The sequence below is a fragment of the Atta cephalotes genome, assembly GCF_000143395.1.
Source record: "Atta cephalotes unplaced genomic scaffold scaffold00089, whole genome shotgun sequence".
NCBI lineage: Eukaryota > Metazoa > Arthropoda > Insecta > Hymenoptera > Formicidae > Atta > Atta cephalotes.
The window spans coordinates 1-21,146 of record NW_012130153.1 but is presented as its reverse complement, the minus strand read 5'-3'; the positions used below and the strand labels follow the sequence as shown (position 1 = coordinate 21,146).

The 21,146-nt window shown below is 33.0% G+C and overlaps 1 protein-coding gene across 1 annotated transcript; it reads right to left on the bottom strand.

Moving 5' to 3' along the window:
* Positions 1-7,625: 7,625 nt before the first annotated feature.
* Positions 7,626-18,583, bottom strand: LOC105624819 (the record flags this gene model as incomplete). Its single annotated transcript, XM_012206169.1, has 5 exons — positions 7,626-9,926; positions 10,012-10,225; positions 10,383-10,533; positions 10,759-11,043; positions 18,106-18,583. Coding segments are annotated over 5 exons (3,429 nt in total), but the record flags the coding sequence as incomplete, so codon positions are not given.
* Between the last annotated feature and the right edge of the window lie 2,563 nt (positions 18,584-21,146).

Genomic DNA, 21,146 nt, shown 5'->3' with positions numbered 1-21,146 from the left:
AGAGAGAGAGAGAGACGGCTCGTTTGCGCAACACTGAATCTATTCTAACAATAAATAGAATTGTAAAGCTCGTAACTTGTTCTCGTAAGATTTGTAAGAACGTATCACTGAAGTTAATAATTATAGGGATATACGAATAACCGTAAAACGTACGGTTATTCGTAAATATCTACGTACGACTAGCAAGCATCTGTCTATAAAGACACTACATAAGTATTCCAGTCACAAGTTTTTCCAAGTCTTACAAAAACAAATTATAATTGCCTTATATGATTCTGCTTAAAATAGATTCATCTTACGAAGGATATATCTATGTGAAGGTGTAATTTTTTATTCGCTTTTCACAATTGCTACGCACACGATTGCTACATATGATCCAAAGTTAATTGATGTTATTAAATAAGTTATTAATATAACACAAATTATATTATATTTTTGCATACATTAATCGTTCTTGCTTAACTAAAAATGATTGTGCAATCAAATTGATGTCAGTATGTTAACGTCGAATGTTGATTGACATTTCTGTCATCTTTATGACCTCGTCATAATTATTTTTATAGTTATTGAGCATTGTGCGAATATATTTCTACAACATTTCTTATCGTTTTTCTAATTCTACATCGCATACATATTATCGTGGCCAAAATTGGAACATAATGTCTTAGGATAGGGAAGTATGATCAATTCTATATGTATAGCTTATATATTAATGTTTATATTATAATGTTTATATTATAATGTTTATATTGTAAACAAAATATATACATATGAAAATTATTTGTAACATTCTATTTTTATTGAATAACACAACATTTTTATACTTTATTTGTTATTATTTTACTTTATTTGTTATTATTTTTATTGATATGAATTAAAATTAAAGAAATAATGACTAAAAATATAAATATATTTGTATAAGTATATATACTTTAAATATTTAAGATGATTTATGCAAAGTTTCATTGCGATTCACCGATTAATTACAAAAATTTAGAATAAATAAATATTTTGTATATTTACAGGACAATTAATTTCTCCATCGCAATATAACTTTACATAAATCATCTTGAATAAAATATTTATATACCAAAAAAAATTGAGACTTTAGTCACTATTTTATTATTTCCATACGTTTCTATTAGAGCATACAGATTAAAAAAAGTAAACTTCTTCTTATTAAAATAATTTTTAATCTAAATGATAAATCATTATTAAAAATTCTTTGTATAATTATTTTTAAAGTCCGATCTAGAATAATTTGTAATTTCTTCATTATTTTTTTCATTCTGAAATATATATCGAATTTTTTTATTATTTTGAATTATCGAATCATATCTCCTTAACGATCATCATTAAGCGTTTCACGTAACGTTTACAACGTTCGCGTGTATCATTTCATCCATGTTTAATATTTGATGACAAGAAAGATGAAATGATGCTCACGAGCGTTACAATCGTCTTGACAATTTTGGATATGTGTAAGTATATACAATAATATACATATTTATTGTACTTTCCGGTTTTGCATCGATTCAATGTAGAATTAATCAGAAGTCAGAAGATAATATAATAGAAATATAATAGAAATCTTATAAAAATATTGCTCAGTTAATATAAAAATAATTACAAAATATTGCTCAGTTAGTATAATTAGTATAAAAATAATTACAATGAGGTCGAAGATAGATAAAAATAATAATTAATATTTAATACAAATTGTTCATTGACGCATTTATCGATTCGACTAATTAATATATTGGGTTGTTCGGAAAGTTCGTGCCGATTTTGAAGGAGAATTGAAACGCAAAAGATTTAAATTTTAGTGTACATTTATTAAATTTAAATCTTTTGCGGCACGAACTTTCCGGACAACCCAATATTTTTGCTGGATGTTAAATATTAAGGAAGTTGTAAGGTAAATGCAATAAAGAATTTCTTAAGAATTACTTGAAAAAAATTACAGATTATTTTAAATTGCATTTAAAAGTAATGCAAAAAAATTAGAGACAGTTTACTATGGATCAAAAGTTATTTAATAAAAAATATTTTTTAAACTTATACTCTAATAGAAATATAGAAAATCTCAAAAAGAAATATAGAAAAATGTAATATAAAATAATTAATAATAAAAATCTCAATTTTTTTATATATAAATATTTTATGAATCCAAGAATATTTATGTAACGTTACATTGCAGAAATTAGTTGCTCAGTAAATAAATAAAATATTTATTTGTTATAAATTAATTAATATAAATCTGAATTTTGCATAAATTATTTTTAATACTTAATAAGTACTTAAATGAAAAAAAATTTTTTTAATTATTATTTTAGATTAAGTTAAAAAAAGAGAGATGGTACAAATATATACCCTTCTTTCTCGTAGGATTTTGAAAACGCCTCTTGACTCTTATTATAAATAACTTATAATGTGAATAAAAAAAAATTAAATTTGCCAAATAATCTGTATTGTAATTGTTATTTAAAGTAATCTCATTTCAAGAAAAATTAAGACATTCCGATCTTAAAAATAATTTTTTTCAAAATTAAATCTTTTCTTTTAACTCTAGTTAATTCAATCTTAACTTAACTTTTATTAAATTAATTTTTATTCCTTCAACTTTTAACTTAATTTTATTAATTTTATAAGCCACTTTAACTTAATTCACTTCAACTTAATTCACAGTTAAAGAAAAATATTAACTTACCTAATCCTGATTATTACTTTGACAACAAGGTCAAGATTACCGGAGCTGCTTCCCCTGTTCTAAATATTTTCTAAACATTTTGTATCAGGTAACAATAAAACTGATAATTATGAAATGTTTTTTCTATTACACGAAAAGAATAAAGAAAGGCAGTCAGATAAAGCTGTTTTCTTAAATTTTAAGCTGCCTTGATTTAATCCTGCATGGAATGGTATGCAGTGATATGCAGTGATGTGCAGAAAAATTTCTGGTTGAAAATAAACGACCCAACAAAAAATTTTCATCATATCAATCAGAATTCTGGTCTTATCTCAAGATAGAATTAAAATTATAATAATAGATTCAACCAGAGAATTCCGATTTATCCATTTTCAACCAGATCATTCCAATTAATGCCAGACTTTTTTGTCCATGTGTTAATGCACCTGTTCATAAAAACACTCTCGTCATTTAGCATTCTCTGTATCTCGATAACATTATTGAACTGAGAAGTAGATCCGCATTTCGTTACGCTCATAAAATCGAGCAAACTCCAACTTTTTTACAGATAATTTTTATTAATAATTATATAATTAAAATCGTACGGACTGTGAGAAGAAAAACCACCTTCGCGACGTACAAATTGTTTGTCCCGGAAAACTTTTTGTGATTCTTGGAAGCTTCAATATACCGAAAAGCAATCGATTATCGATTCCGTGATTCGCCAATGGAATCGCACAGGCTCGTGGATGATTACCTCGGAATATCCTGTAATGACACGACGAAAACAAAGAGATCGAGCATCTCGGGGCAGAGGAAAAAAAGAGGAGCGAGAAAAGGACGGAAACGACGGAACGGATGGTGAAAAAACGGAGTAGGAATGATTTTGCGACGATAAAATGTCCGCGCAGTCCGCCATCACCGGACTGGTTAAACAGGTTATCGGTTTATGGCTGTCGTAAAGAGATTTTAAATTTCGCGGCACATGTGCATTCCGCGCCGCGGTGCTTCGCCTTTTTTTTCTTTCATTTTACCGAGTTCATAACGTCGCGCGCTGACGGCTGGACCAATAGGAAACGATCTCTCGATTACGATGAGCATACCCACGGAGCTACGTGTGTACTTTCTCATGAGTAAAACTCTATTCTCGGCATCTTAATTTTTTACCGATCTCATCCGCGATCTTTGTCCCCGTGATGAGACTTTGATATTCTATAATAAGAGAAAAACAGATCATACAGCATACAGCAATTATAAAGACAACTATACAAGTTTTATACGTATAATTAAAGTAGTTTAGGTAATTAAATGAAGTACCTATATATTTATAACTATACTTAATAGTTCGTTCAACTACAAAACAATAAATACTTTAGTTCTATATATAAAACTTGTATAATTGTACGTTTATAATTGCAAATATGCCTTTTTTTTATAAATATATTTCGCCCATGCGAGTAATTAGCATTTATAATTCTAATAGTAATAAGCACATGCCAATATGAATACAATTAAAGTTGTTACATGATAAGAAATAGTATTAAGACAGAAAGATTATTTAAATTATTGCTGTATTTGTCAATATACAATACAATTAAATTTCTTTGTATTTTCTCAAAAATATACAAGGTGTAAGAAAAAAATTAATTATTGTTTTTCTCTAAAAAAGAAAGAAAAAAAAGAAAAAGAAACAAATTTGAGAGAATTTCATGAACGATCAATCTCTCTCTTTAAAAGTATAAAGCATAGACATATCGTAGGGGGAGGTAAATGTAGGGAAACTTTTTCGAAACAAAAATCTGCAAGTACGCCTTTCAGCAAAGACCTAAAGAGCAAAAATGCGTTCTTGCGATTGCAGAGATACGATAGCTCATTCTTATTTGGTGCGTGGCAATAAGAAAATCCGTTTATAGTAGATATTTTATTTCCAACTTAGGAACTGAAATGCCCATATATAATAAAAAATATTTGTATCGTAATAATTACTATTATTAAAGTGGGAAAACGAGGGTTATACTAAAATCGCTTTACTAAGTATACAAAATGAAGAGAAAACTCGCAAAAAACGAAAAACAATCGTAGACTCTTCTTCTCGAAACATTCGAAGATTCTCCCGCGACTCACTCTCACTCATTCATCGGCACGTTTATTCCGTACACTCTCACGCGCGCTAAAAAAAGGACTCGAGATTTATAAAACAATCGCGGTAACAGAATATAAACGAAAAATCATATAAAATCTTCCACGTGGAATTCTTTGCACATTGTAATTATTCTCCTTAATCTTTTTTCTTTTCGATTCGCGTCTACCTTCTTAGTTTTTCGAACTGCAGTTAAGGGGCTCGTCAAAAGCATGTACAAATGACCGTCGCTATCGTTCGATTTCGTAGTCGCTATCTAATCAGTTTTTTTTTATGGCACGTATTCTCATAAAAGCCTTTCCCTTTGCGGAGACTCGACGACGACATCCGCGTTGCCGTCCTCTTCGTCCATCTTGCAGCGTTCGCTTTCCTCGCCGCTGCAGCATTGTACGAACCCCGCGATATTACCACGAATCGTAATCATAACGGAGATCCGTATACTCGACTACCTCCTTCTTTCCTCTCTTTATACATACGCTAGAACCCGTGGAGTTTTCCTTTAACTTTTTTGTTTCTGTATATATTTATCAGACTTGGACGTGAAGATCTATCTTAAGATTGTGTATGTAGTTCTTTCGGGCGATCGCGCCAAAAATCCACTGGTACCCAACAACGCCCGTTAAAATTTTTTCGAAAAAGACTTACAATAGAATTTCTTCGTCGCATAGCACCATGTCGAAAAGCGACGCGACGCGACGGCGTAGTCGCGACGCGCCCGGGTCGCCGGAAGTCAGCCGCGGTCTTACAAAAATAACAACAGTGGTAGCGTCTCATGTCCTGACCCTTCGCGCTGATCGATAATCAATATCGAATTCTATTTCTCGACTCGTTGAATACCACTGGAAGGCTATTGTTAATCAGCCGCGGTCTCGCAATCGGCGCCGCAACGCCTTTGTTATCACGAAAGAACCATCCGAAAAAACGTGAATAATTCATACTCTTGAAAGACATCAATATAGAAATCTGATTTTCTTTTTTTTCGCTAGAACGATCCGAAACGACGGATCTTTCTTCCTCTTGTACGTCTTAGGGTTACGAATGCTTTAACGTTATTCTCATATTTATTAGTATTCTTTTGATCAGAGTATCCTAAAACGAACAAATTCTATCAATATGCCTACATTTAACATGGATATACCGTCGGTAATTTTTTAAAATCTGTTTCCAAAGTATTGTGGTGGCCCGCGATGTTCGATCACGTTTAGTAGCGATCGCGTAACAAGTAATTAATTGATTGCACGCGGTTCCGGATGCTTTTTACAGAGATAAAACGAAAAGCTTACATCGCGCGCTCCCTCACGTTGACACGTTGGCGCGTTAGAAAACGAAAGATCGTCACAAATGTCTTCCGAGCGAAAAAAGAGACCATCGGAAATGTGAAGAAAAATATCGTTTTCTTTCCTCCGAAGGAAAAACAGCGATACGACAATCGTTGGCCACACGAGCAAGACAGCCTGTGTACACTTACTAAACTTAACTTTCTTACGTAATATGTTGAGAGATAATGTAGGATTTGTCTAGCTTAATGATTTACGTAGTTTATATACATTATATACATGTCGCTGCTATAATATTGCATACGTGCGCTTATATCGTTAGAGGTGACTATAGAGCAGTGTGTATGTGATTGTGTACGAGTGTTTCTTTTTTTATTATAATGAAAATTGTCTAGCTTATACACAGTACATTGGGTTTTCGCGAGCGTTACTATATAAGATTTACTCCGTTACACACAGTAAACAATACATTATACATTCCGGTGATCCGCCAGCTACACGTTCGCCATAATTCTTTTCTTTTTTCTTTTTTACGCATCGGGTTTATCACATGGTGCGTTCAAAATAAATCAAAATGTACACTTGCGAAACGAAAACCGAAAATAAAGACTCGAAGACGAATTTGAAATTAATACGGTAATGATACGTTTTTGAAAATATATATCTAAATACGTGAAGAAAAGAAAAAAGTAATTGCTCTCAACGAGACATCAGGAAACTCTAGCATAGCACAGGTAATGCAAGTTTCCAAATCAGAATATTTTGTCTTATAACATTAATTGAAAATCAAAAACGCGCGTAAACAATTTATATAAAATAAACATATAAAAATAACGATTTTCTGTGGATTCCATCGACTGTCTCTCTCCTTGAATAGCAATACAGTTTGTGTCATATTTTTATCACAGCATCTTTTTCTTAATATCGATAATCCTCTAGAGTCTCGTGCAAGTACGAATCAAGAATCTAATTTCGGAAAAAGGGTTTGTAATATACTCGCACATATTGGATATAACGTTATAGTACGTTATTATTTAAAAATTATTTTTAAAATATTAATTATATATTAAAGCTTATTAATTATATCAAATCGAGCGACAAAATGTTATGCGCGCATAACAAGGCCCACACATTATTGCATTTCACCAAATGTGTAATTGAAATATTTGTAACTAATGATATGAAATATATCATAATTTGAATACATATTTTCGTTTTCATTATAACATCTAAACTTAGTGTGACCGATACTTCATTTTACCTTTGCGCGAGACCTTGTGGAATTATCTTTGTTCTATCATGAATAAACACTGTGAATAATTTCATCTTGTTGCTTTAATCGAATAAAAACAACATAACTGAACATATAATTTGAACAAATCGCATCACTCTCATCATTATATCGCGTCATTTGCTGATATACATTTCGACAGCAAAGAAGTCCGACGGATCCTTGTCTCTCTAGTAATCAAAGCGTCTTTCGCTATGCCGGAAACCCTAAATGTTGAGATCCCATTGTCTATTTAGACGTTGGAGCGGCCGGCTGTTGATGCGGCGGCTGCCCCGTCATCCCCGTCAGTCTTGGTTGCGAGGAAGCAAGTAATTCCTTGTAATATGCGTTAAATTCTGGCGGTAAAAACGACGACGCGGTGGCAGCAGTTGCGGTGGCCGTGGGCGGAATCGGCGGTGGGAACAAACCGTTATAGAACGTGGAGTAGTACATGGGGTCCAGAATTGGTAGGAACTTGCCGGACGCGTTTGGCAATTGTGGCAGAGGAAAGGGAGCAGAATTATTTTGCGGTACCGTCGGTACGAATCCCGATGGTATGCTGGATAGACTGTGTCGCCGCACAGCCTCGTTTTGTCTGGATTCCTGATGATGATGATGATGTTGCTGCTGCTGCTGTTGCGCTGCCAAAGATGATGATTTCTCGCCTTCACTAATCCTACGATGTTGATGATCCCTACCGGCCTCCGCAGCCGCTTTCCTTCTATCAATGCTCATTTGTTGTTGTGGTTGCAATGTCGTTGCCTGAATTCTAGGAAATGAACTTCCACTATGATTCAAATGATTCAGATTGGGTACGTTTGGTATGATGGGATGACTTGGCTTCCTTGGTGTGTACGGCGAAATAGGCTCATTTCTCACCGTATACTTTCCGTTCACTTGTTGCTGCGATTGTTGCTGTCTCATTTGCACGCTACTTATCGTTCCTATCGCATTTTTATTAGGTGGACTCGGTATTTGAACATGAGACGGTATGACGTGATGATTGTTTTTGTGCTTGGGATTCACTAGCGTAATCTCGAGGTTATTCGACGCGATAGTTCGACTGTCAATTACATTTTGGTAGGCAGGGAAAGGTATTCGCTTTGGACAGTCGACGACAGATCTCTCCGACAATTTGTCCTTAGCCACGGGTGAATTCCGCACGTCCAGATTTAATGGATTAGGCCTCTGCACTACAGGTACTCTGACTATTTCTAGACTGGGCCTAGGGAACGTCGGTTTCTCGTTCTTTTGCGTCAGATCGAGAACACCTCCTTGTCCGATGTCGTTGCTGGAGCTCATTTGTGAATGTTGCTGCGAGCGTTGTTGCTGCTGTTGTTGATGCGGATGCGGCGAGTGATATTTTGGAGGAGAGTTCAAAATATCTTTGGGATTTCCATAAACTGTCCTTTCATTGTGCATAAATATTGACCTTGATTGTGTCACCTTTGGTAGTAATAACCTGCCATTTGGAATATTTGGTGGAACGAAACGATGGCTTGATTGTTGCACAGACGAAATGGTTGATGGTACGACGTTCGCATTCGCATACAGTTGCAATAGCGCGGTATTGTTCGAGCTACCGAGATTTATTATTCGACTGTTTATCATATTATTGTTATTCATCATGCTAATATTATTATTGTTGTGATGAACTGGTAATTGTTTAATCGTTGGTATTCGCGGCGGATGATTTTGATGCTCATGCGGCGACGGTAACATATGTCCTATGTCGGGTGTCACAGTGACGGATATCAATTTAGGAATGGAGTTGGGCGTAACTGGAAGTGGATACGGCGAGATCGACGGTTGCTTCTCTTCAGTAGACTTCATTGTAGCAGGCAAGGATGATGGCGATTGCTGCTGTTGATGTTGTTGCGGCGACATACCAACACAGCTTTGAATTACGCTCGGTCGCACGTCCAGATCGACGGCGGTAACTTCGAGACCGCCTTCACGCAAAATCTCGAGTTTACGTTTCTTAAAGCTGGGAATGATTATTTTGTCTCGACTCGTGTCATTCTCATTTTCAAGGTCAATCACTTCAGGTGATCTGGAGACTGGTGGCATTATCGTCTTTTCCGCGAATTTCTCGCCGCCGAATAGTGGTATATTTTCCTTGCCTTGTGCCAGCAAAGTTGTTTGCTTGGGATCCAACTTGATCTCCTTCATATCCTTCTCAGGTGGAGGCGTTAGAGTGACAACCGTCGACACGTTTGCCGCTACACTAGTCACAGGCAAGCCTGGTGGCGAACACGATGGTGGAACTTGTTGGGATATCAAAGGACTGTTGAGCTGCCTCTCCAAGACACTCTGATTGTTACTGGTACCATTCGTCGGTGTTGTGGAGGGTGTGCTATTGGGCGTCGAGATAGATGTATTGGAGGATGGCGGTGGACTTGGCAGTTGGCTAGCTTGCTGGCTGGAAGGTGTCGCATTATTGGCGATTATTGTATTCAAAGATTTCAGGCGTTCCGGCTTCACTCGCACGCTACGTAACGAGGATGTCTTGCCAGTTTCGGCTTTGGGTTTCTCACTCAAGAGTAAAGTCTGCAAGCGGGAAAAGATATGGTATGAAAAAATTAAGTTGCATTAAATATAGTTTCACGTTAATTAAATTAGTGTTGCCAATTACCGTTGTTGTTGCTGACATTATTGGTTGTAAGGGTGATGTTGTGGTCGCAGGAATTACATCTATTGGTGGAGGTGTCTCCGACATATAGAGCTCGCTCGATTCCTCCTTGATGTCTAAATCTTCGGATGCACTCATACTCTTGGTACGTCGTCCGAGATTCAGTCTCACTTTTGTTTCTTCGCCTCGCTGATACCTTTCGTAAGGTAATAATAATCTGCAGATACAACAAAATCTTTTTATAATTTAAACCCATTTATAGGGGATAATCTATATTTAAAAAATATTTAAAAATTTTTTAAATATTTGTATACAGGGATATTAATGCTCAAATAAAAACAATTGCGTGATAAGAATCCGCTAAAATACTTTACCTTTCGTAGTGTCTACGTGTAATAGTCGCTGCGCTAGTAGAACCCGTGTTACCACCGATGTCATCGTATATGGTCTTCCAAAGGCGCCCAGCACTGACGGAGTCATAACCACCAAGCATTTGCACTTTTGTATAGAACAGGAACAGATCGACTATGGAGAAAAAAAAAGATTATTAGAGCCGTAAGCACGAAATAATTGTGATATATAATTTGCGAGAAGGAAACCCTGCTGTCTTAGCTCTTTGCAGTCTGGCAGCCAAATTGCTACCGGAATTGCGCGAATAGAAATTTGAAAAATCAGAGAAACGGTCTGCCCTTCCGGTGGCAAGACCGGTCATCGGATAGAAAATCCGAGGAAAAATAACAAGATACTGACTCTGCCTGTAGCCCAGCAGTGGCATCTTTCCGACCGGCGTACCCCGAGAGTTCATAAAACTCTGCACGTCGGTGATGAATTTCTTTTCTTCCGCGCTGGTCTTCCTTTCGCTCCGCCGTATCCCGGACAAGGGCGGTCTTCCGACCGTGGGTATCACCAGACTGGTGATCGCCGACGTACTCTTCGACGTCGACGCCACTGAAGCTTCGCTCTCGTTCGAGGATTCGCCCGGCGAAGCGCTGCGCTTTTTACGTTTTCTTCGTGGTCTACCTTTTAATTTCGGCGCTGAAAATCACAAATATCGTCACATTAGATTTAAATTGCATATAATTTTAATATGCTTTAATTGAGAAAAAAGTCAGCCTTAACTATACAAATATGCGTCGTAATATAACAATCGTAAGATATATACTCATTACTAATGACGATAAGAATAACAATCGCAAAATATTTGATTTCTTCTTCACGACAAACAACTTGACGGTTATTCAAAGAGATTTGTAAAATTTATTATACTGAACAATCAAAAAGCTTTCATACTGTATATTTGTATATTGTATATCACCATTAAAGGTGATACACATCGTAGTTTATGGTTACCTAAAGCTTCAAGGTTATCAACAAATCATCAATGAAATTCACTCATAAATTTGATTTCTTGATTACCTTTAATATTTAGGTAATCATATTGAAAACGGGCCTAACAATCTTTTGCGATATACAAAATAAAGTTCGTAGATAATAGATTAAGAATCAATAAATAAATTAGTTTCTTGTCAAAATATTGAATAGTAAACACGAACCAAATATTGTATAAAAATTTTTGCTGTATACTATCATGTTTTTCTCATGCAATTAAAAATTAATATACAATTTAATAGCATTTGTATTATCTCTAAAGTTTCTGTTTTTCCAAGTGTATTTCACACTTTAATTTTAATTAAAAAAGATTTTATTATAAGGTTTTATTGTTGCCATTAGTTTATTATTGTTAGTTCGTTTGGTTTTTATTTGAACTTCCGTAATTAATATCTTCTTGCATAAAAAAGTATAAAAATACATTTTTTAGTACTACGTATTAATCGTTTTCATAGTTCCTGCCAGTTTATTTGACTGGAATGGTAAAATTCAGAATTTTCCACCGTTTTTTTCACTCACTCGACTTTTCTAGTTAACTCTGCATGCTGGTCTGTTCAAATTTACTATACAATCATATTGTTTGGATCAATAATTAAAAAGCTGTAAAAAATAAAAAAAATTTCACAGAAAAAAACTTTTATATTAACCTTTAGTACAAACGATGGATCGTTTGTGTCCTGGATTAATTTTCACTTTCACAAATATACAAAAATTATTAAATGATTCTTATATACTTCAATATTATTTAGAAAGTATTTTTAGTAAGTATTTTTAGAAAGTACTTGCAAAATTGTGTGTGTGTTTTTATGAAAAAAGAAGGAATCATTATTTTGCCAAGTGCTTCTAGTATTTCCAAGGAAAGAAATACACAAAACACGAATGAGTGCGAATGAATTCAATCTTGTGTATCATACTAAAGATTACATAAATTAAGATTTAAGCGAAGAAAGATTAACAGCGAAGGCATCAAATATCAGAAAAAAAATAATCAAAATGACAAAATAAAGAACTACGAGCTAAAGCTAAATGTTTAATGTTAATTATAATTAGCATTAATATCTAGCTAGCCTTTTATTTTAATTATTAACCTAATTGAGCTTTGATTTATACTCGTATTCATAGTCAGGCCTTATATTTAAGGCTTCCTTAAATTTATCTTTATAATACTCTAGATACTCTACGAATTATTTCATTGGCTGCTGAGCATCTAAAGATAAATTTAAGGAAGCCTTAAGTACAAGGCTTAAGTAATGTTTCATCAAGATCAAGAAATTCAAGAAATCTTATTTTGATTTTGTCTTGAATCAAAACAAATCCAAAACAAGAAATTGAAAATTGATTTCAAGACAAGACAAGAAATTGATTTCAAGACAAGACAAGACCAAGATTTCTTGATAATAAGTCAAGAAATTTCTTGAAATTTCTTGAAATTTCTTTAATTTCCGTGACAGTTTCTATTTTTAATACTTTATTATTTTAATATTTTATTATTTTATTTCTGATTTGAAAAGTTTTGAATAAGTTAGGTTTAACTTTTAGGTTTAGCTTTAACATTTTCAATTGCATTTATTGGTATTTATAACAGGTTATAACAGATAATAGAAGTGTATATTCGTACATTTTCACTAAATAGTAAAATAGCATTATTGAATCGATTATTGAAAAAATGAAATCCCTGTCTATGATCTAATCAAATTAAATTATATTCACCGATACATTCTTGTTGTATCAGATATTAACCTTTACATTTTTGTAAAGGAATATATATAAAATTAATATTGCGAGATTACTTGCAAAAATATATTACGTATAAACATCTGCGTACTTCTACTAATAGTATCAATTAAATCAGGAATGATTAAATTGATAAAATATATAGTAATAATAATAATTATTATTATATCTAATAATCTTAGGAATCTAATAATTTGAAATAGTTACATTTGGCAGCAGCCTCATGATATTAAAAATGATAATTTAAGAAATATTTTTAATCTTTATTAATAGATTGACATAATAAACATTATAGGAACACTTTTAAACCATGAATTTAAACATAGTAAACTACGAGACGACTTGACATTCAATTGTACCTGTTTTCTTATTATCTCTTACAAGATGACGTAGTCAAAGAGCCACAAGGGTCCTGCTTAAAAAAAAATCAAGAAATTTCAAGAAATTCAAGAATTTCTTGAATTTAAGACAAAAAAATACAATGTCAAGATAAGAAAAACGAATTTCTTATCTTGAAAATCAAGAAAAGACAAAAGAAATGCTCTTTAAAACAAGAAATCTTGTCTTGATGAAACACTAGTACAAAGTCTGACTATGAATACAGGCATTAGTTTCTTATTAATTTCAATTAATCAGAGAAAATATGTTTAAATAAAATATTAGTAAAGAAATAAATTATATTTAAAATCAAACACTCAAATCCGAATGGACCAGTGAGATTAAGATTACGATGTGTATTTAAGTACGTAACATTATTGTAGGTAGACACACGCGACGAATTAAACAAACTTAAACAAACTCCATGTAAAATAATTTGGGTTTCAAGCATTATAATAATGTTTCAAGCATTAAAGTCGTAAATACGATAGTAAGACACGTAAACACGATAAGCACACGTGACCTGTTGAATACTTTGTAGTGACTACAAGGTCGAGAAGGTATTTATTTATTTGAATGCGGAACAACACACACAAAATATTATCGACAGATCGGGACGTTTGTCGAAATAACTCGAAAGTTCATAGTAACGCTATTTGTAACACGATCGATTCTCAACTTTAATTTATCAACTTTATTAACTAACTTAACTATTTAACCAATGTTCTTTATAACAAAATCTGCACGTTATAAAATCCAATCAAAGCACGTTTCGTTCATTTAATTAAGATGTACTTTAATGATAATTATCTTGTAAGCAATATATTCTTGAAATTGCAATTGCACAATTTGTATAGACATCCGATATATATTTATATATTTCATCATCAAATTATATAATATAACGCACATCGGTAATTTTCAACCGAGTCAACAATCGTAAGTGAAATATTAGACTAGTTATTGACATTCAATTATTGATTATCAATAACAAGTTTATGGTATTCACAGTTCGTTCTTATTTCAACAAGATTTCATCTTAAGTTATTGTGCTAATACGGCTTTATGATTGATTAATAACATCTTATGTTTAATTGAGACAGTCTTAATAATCGGCTATGAATACCGGCCTATGTTTTTCGGAAAGATCGGAAGAAAGGAAGATGCAATATCTTAAAAATCGATACTTGAAAAAAAACTCGACGACGTGTTCCTAACTATTTTGACGTGTTAAAAGATTACATGTACATACATCGGCACACGTGCAAACGCGCGACACGATGTGCGCATTCAACAGAATCGTATTCGCGCGAATACGAGTTTATAATAATTTCCTTAGAAAAATTAACAAATATGTATATTCCATTATCTTACCAGGTATATTCAGATAAACCACTTTATTATTCCGAATTCTCATCACAATGGCCATTGTTTCCGTAGTGAGGTTTCGAACGACACTCACGATTATAAGTTTATTGCCAGACAGGCGATAATCGCGAGTACAACCTTCCAGCGTTTTTTTTTTTTTTTTTTTTACCGTGGACAATGTAACTTGGCAAGGCGAATATACGACGAGCACGGATGGACAAAAAACAAACGAATCACAGAGTTCGTTGTCGAGTCGCAAGTTGTATCGCCAGGAACTCGATGAATTCGCGTAAGTGTGAATAAGCGAATATTTAAGTCCTCCATTGACTACTAATCAATCTAATTCTAAAGACGATATTTTCCACGAGGCACGTAATTGACAACGAGGATTCGAATCGTGTATAAGTTCGTCGAACTGTACTATTTGCACCACTGCCCACCCGTCGCCGTCACACATCACACATATGCACATACGCACAATAATACGTTGTGCTCGAGATGGACGATATCATACATATCGTGATAAAAGCGTCACGCTGGCGATGAACAGATCGCGCCGACAAAAAAACTACACTTTGATCGCGAAGAAAACGCCGCAATTTGATGACGATCGATCGAAGCCGGATGATGAAGAGAGGTACACTAATCGGTCAGCAGCTAGCGAGATCGGATTTTCGACACGAACGGACTTTCAATACGTTACGACGATACGTTACGTGGTGAGGAGGGGGACGCCGATTTTTCGATCGGATGCACGTCTCGCGGTCTCGCGGTCTCGCGAACGTCGCTGAACGTCGCTGAACGTCGCTGAACGTCGCGTCGGACGAATGCACGAATGCACGAATGCACGAACGCACGCACGCGGAGGCGACCAGGCGAGTCGTCGTCGAGTCCACGTTGTCAGTGTGGTAACGAGCGCAGGATCATGCGTGCACGCGCCACACGCCACGCGCGCTCGCCAGTTGCCCCCGCTCGAATGTCGAATTACGCACGCGGCACGAGCGATGCTGGATCACAGCCGGATGCGTCGGAAAAACGACGAATTCGACCCCCTGACAACGAGATTTAGAGCCCAACTATTCGGTTTTTCGTTAGCTCGGTTGCGTCGCGGCCGCTGGGCCTTATCTCGTCTATTACATCCTCTCGGGATCGTTTTCGGTTTTCCGTATTATCGTGCGAGGCGCGAGCGATCCAATGAAACAGCGTTGTCACAAACCGTTTTTTTTTTTTTTCCCCAGCGCCGGCGCAAGCTACAGTCGGCACTCTCATATGTATTGTATCGTTAAGCGAGTGAGCTGTTATGTTCTGTCGATCGGTATCTTTGCGTTATCTCCGTGTTTTATCCGGCAAATACAAAGAGGAACGCGCGAGAATCGAAAATCGAATATAATATCGCTCATCTCTTATTTTATATATTCTTCTCGACGAGCGTATGCTATGTATATAAATGCGCAAATTGAATTTGTTATTATCGTGTGAGATTCAAGCGAAGCCTTAAAAAATATAAACATTATTGCAAAAAAAACCTCTCTATGAACGACGTTGCATCGCAAAGATATCGATCACAGTTGATTTATTCATTATTAAACAGGAGAATATTAATTGTATCGTATTCATTTGCGAATGATTGAGAGAGAAGCTTTTAAAATATTTAATTGAAACATTTCTAAAATTACCTTCACAAATCCGCTCTCTTCTCTATAGTTAACACAATTAAAGAATGGCGCTTCATATTTTTCATCTATCTCTTTTTTTACATTAAAGTATAGTCAATATTTATAATAAAATAATACTTATTTGAAAAAAATCTCAAGTCAAAATTGTGTAAGATATTTAATAAATTATAATTTGTAAAGTATAAGACTGAGAGATGAAGCAATTCATAATGAAAAATAAATAAAAAGAGAATACATAGAAGCTTTTTATTGATTGTACGTTTTTCGAGAATTATTTTCAATGTGAAGACATTATGCTGTTCTTTAATTACGTATTGCTTAGAATATAGTAAATAGTTATTTTTAATAAATAAGTGCAATTGGAACATTATCGCCACAAGCTTTCAGTATTAAAAAAGGTATTCATATCAGGTCTTCGTAATTGTATAATCATTTTTTTCGGAAGATAAGTTAATAATAATGATGTCAGCACTTAGTATTAATAGACAGCGTATTCTCTGTGTGTGTATAGTGACATATTATATATAATATAATACGTTCGTAGTATCGAGCAAATAAACTCCAAGGTTACAAGCGTCTTTATAAGTCAAACGCACACATAAATGCCAACAGTTAAATGTGTGTGAATACGAGCATGTTCGTCAGCAATCAAAATAATTTTTCTCAAAAAATATATACATGATTAATAAAAAAGTTTCTTCTACATTTTTCACTTGTCTTTCTCTCACTAAAAGAGAAATCATTTTTCGGTGTTCATTGTACGATGATTTCCCGAATATTCCATTATTCCATTATTCGTTATCGTGTAAATATACAACAAATTGAAAGAAATCGTTTTTGCAAGATCTTTTTTACGAACCGAATGGTTAATTTTAACTCTTAATGCACGATGATTTTCGGTCCTTTATTACACATGATAAGTCATTCGTGTCCCAATTTAATTTTCATCTTTCACTTTACAAATATTATACAAACATTACATTAACCCGATATAGGCGTGTAAATTGATTAATTTTAGTATAATAGGTGCGTCGCTATTTTGAAATATATTTGCTACACTAAGTTATTTATATATATGTATATATGTATTGTAATGACACTAATTACTATAATAATAAATAACAATTAATAAAAAAACGTTTTAATAATGTTTCATTATTAATTAATTACAAAGGAATATAATTACTGGAAATAATTTTATTTTTATAGTATATTTATAGTATATTTTTATTTTATTTTTATTTTATCTTACGAAAAAACATTAACAAACATTTGAACGAATTGAAAGATACAGATGGAAAATGGAAAAATGAAAAACTGGGAGCATTCCCGGTTATTAATAAGTGATGCGTATATGCTTTAATATCTTTAGAAAGTATTTGTAAAATCGTGTATTTACAAAAATTGTACATAAATATTATAACTAATTACTTGATGTTCTCTCTTAATTTTTCAAAGAAAAGAAATATGCAAGACACGAATGACCCAATTATTGTGTATATTAAAAGTTTAAACTAAAACATTGTACATTGTAAACATAAATGATACATACCCAAGTGATTACACAGCAGCTCATGAGTCTCGAGATCCGGATAGTCAAATGTGTCTCTGCAGAAGAGCACCTTGGTGCCTGGTGTCGCGGTGAAACCCCCTAACGCGGCCGCGATGGACGAGCACAGCCAGGAAGGCTCGGCACCTTCGAGTCTACGTAGAAGTGCCCTATAGCGGCAATATCTAGGATATGAGAGTACTACCACCTTCGTTTGGAAGCTGTCCGATCTTTTCAAAGAATTCAGATTGCTTTCGTATTCCTTCTGCTGTTTCTCGACGTCCGAGAAATCGATCCCCGGATCCGTCAGCACCTGTGGCTGCGGCATCTCGTATCTAAGTGGACTAGTCTCCGGGGACGACGTCGGGGTCGTTGGATAGGACACTTCCCGTCCCCACGACCATTCTAACGTAGGTGAAAGCCATGTGACTAGGTCGTGCACGCGGACGACTACTTTTTCTGAAATCGTCAGCACCTCGTCCTGCAAAAAAAAAAATAGTATTTCTCAATATAATACAATGTGTGAATTATGGACATGGAATTATTTAAAAAGTATTTATCATTAGGGACATTATCATCTGCGCAGATAAGTTAAATCGAAATCAATAATAAATAAATATATAAACATGTATAACATATATTAGAAAAAATAGTTAATTATTATACTGTTTTCTCGTTCGAAAGCGAGAAAGTAGAGTCCAATTCATAAAATTCCAACGATGAGTAAAAAAATTGCTATATATTTTCTACGAACTTCCTCCGCTTTATAAAATTAAGAAATGATAAAATTGTATGTCGAAAAACGATAAAAATTATGAAGAATGTGAATTATGAATCCAGAATGTCAATTCATACAAGTGTAAACAGTCAAATGAAAAATATATTATTGATATATCTAGTAATAATATCATTATATTATATACAGTACATAATAGTCGATAATGACAGATGCTTTTCTAAATCGAAAGAATATAAATGTTATAGCCTATTGTATGAAGCCTGTACTAGAATAAAATAGTACATTTTCGAACATGATACAATACTGAATCAAATCAAATTTGAAGTCACTTTTCAAGGTTCAAATTTAATTTTTTCCTGTTTGTTCTGGTACTCTAAACTCTTCTTACAATGAGATTAATTAAACTTGAACCTTAAAATTAAATTTAAATCTTATTTCGTTAAAAATTGTATCATTTTAATCCATATAATTATTCTATATATACTATAATTATTCTGCTATTTCATTTTGTAAATTGTATAAAATTAACAAAATAATATAAATAATATTCATCAACGTTATATAGGATATTCGAAAAGTCTTGGATCTCTTAAATATCTTGAAAAGTAAGTATTTTTGAGAAAAATGTTTCATACAAAAGTTGTATAATTTAAAATGTCTATTTACTGATTTTATCGGTTTAACTTTAGGTGGCACCAAAATTAGGTCAAGATCAAATCGATTTTTTTAAATGAAATATTCTATTTTCAGAATCTAATAATACTGAGTATCAAGAGCTTTTCAAAATGTAATATAATGAAGTTATTTTCCATTAAGTACTTTTCAAGTTTTAAGAAACTTGTGAAAAGTACTTGAAAGTTACAGTACCGCCGGCATTAGAACTATCAAAGGTTGGTAGTTTGACCGACGGCTAAAACCTTTTAAATGTTGTTCAGAATTGTGACTTGGATAATATTTGTCAAGATCAAGGCTCATTAGAGGTTGTACCTCTTATTTTCATTTTTACGTAAAAATAAATTTTTAGCAAAAATAAGAAAAATAATCTTCAAATAATCTTTAATCTTCACAAATGTTATCCAGAATATGATGCTGAACAATATTTAAGAGGTTTTAACCATAAAGATTCTAGCAGGTTAGATACGTTGGATAATGCTAATGTCGATATGTATAATCGGCAATATTGTAATTTCCGAGCTTTATAACTTGAAAAGTACTTAATAAAAAAGTACTTAATGAAAAATAACTTTATTAAAATGTTTTGAAAAGCTTTTGACCGGCTATTCTGATTCTGAAATAAAAAAATAGAATGTTTCGTTTAAAAAAATTGATTGAAAATCGATTTGATCAATAAATAGACCATTTTAAACTATACAACTTTTGTATGAAACATTTTTCTCAGAAAATCTCTTTTCAAGATATTTAAGGGGGTCCGGGACTTTTCAAATATTTTGAATATCTCGCTGTATTTCATATTTTGATGTTCAAAATTATTTTCATTCTCATGACTTTGTTGCAGGTATTTAAATTTTACAGTTATTAAAATATAATTAAATTATTTTGTTTTCTCCTAGAGAATATATATCTATATAAAATATCTAACTTAACTAATATAAATCTAACGTTAAGCACTTATATCTCTATTATTCCAAATAATATAAAGAATAAAATTGTAAAATTTCATAATTTCGAGAGTCATAATGTAATGACAGTATTTTTGATGTATATGGAAGCGCACGAAGGAGAGACTAAAAAATAACTCAATTTTTTTTAATGAAACATCTGATTTTTAAAAATAATATTTCTCTATTGTTATTTAATTATTTTACAAGTATTAAGATAAGTTTAGCAAAAATCAATAAATTATAAAATATTTGATATATTTTATTCATATTTTGATACACATATAAATAAAAATTAAAAAATTATAATCGGTAATCTATTGATATGATTGATTATTTTGCATAAGATATACTATAATATGTTATAATGAAAAAAATCTTGTTGAATTAATTGGAATTCTAACAAAGTCAAACAAAAAGTCAAACAAATCAAATATTTATAGTTAAATCTATCAAGCATTCTAATCGAGATAATCAGAAATCTCTGATTTATATGATTAGAATTTATTTTGAATATGTTTCTTGTTGGTACAAAAAGAACATTTTTCTCAATAGAATTTTAGTTTTCTAGAAAATGATTTATTAATGATAACTGAGAGAGAGAGAGAGAGAGAGAGAGAGAGAGAGAAAGGTACTTGTCTGTTGTCACACACTTATTACTAATATAGTTCTGTACATCTATATTA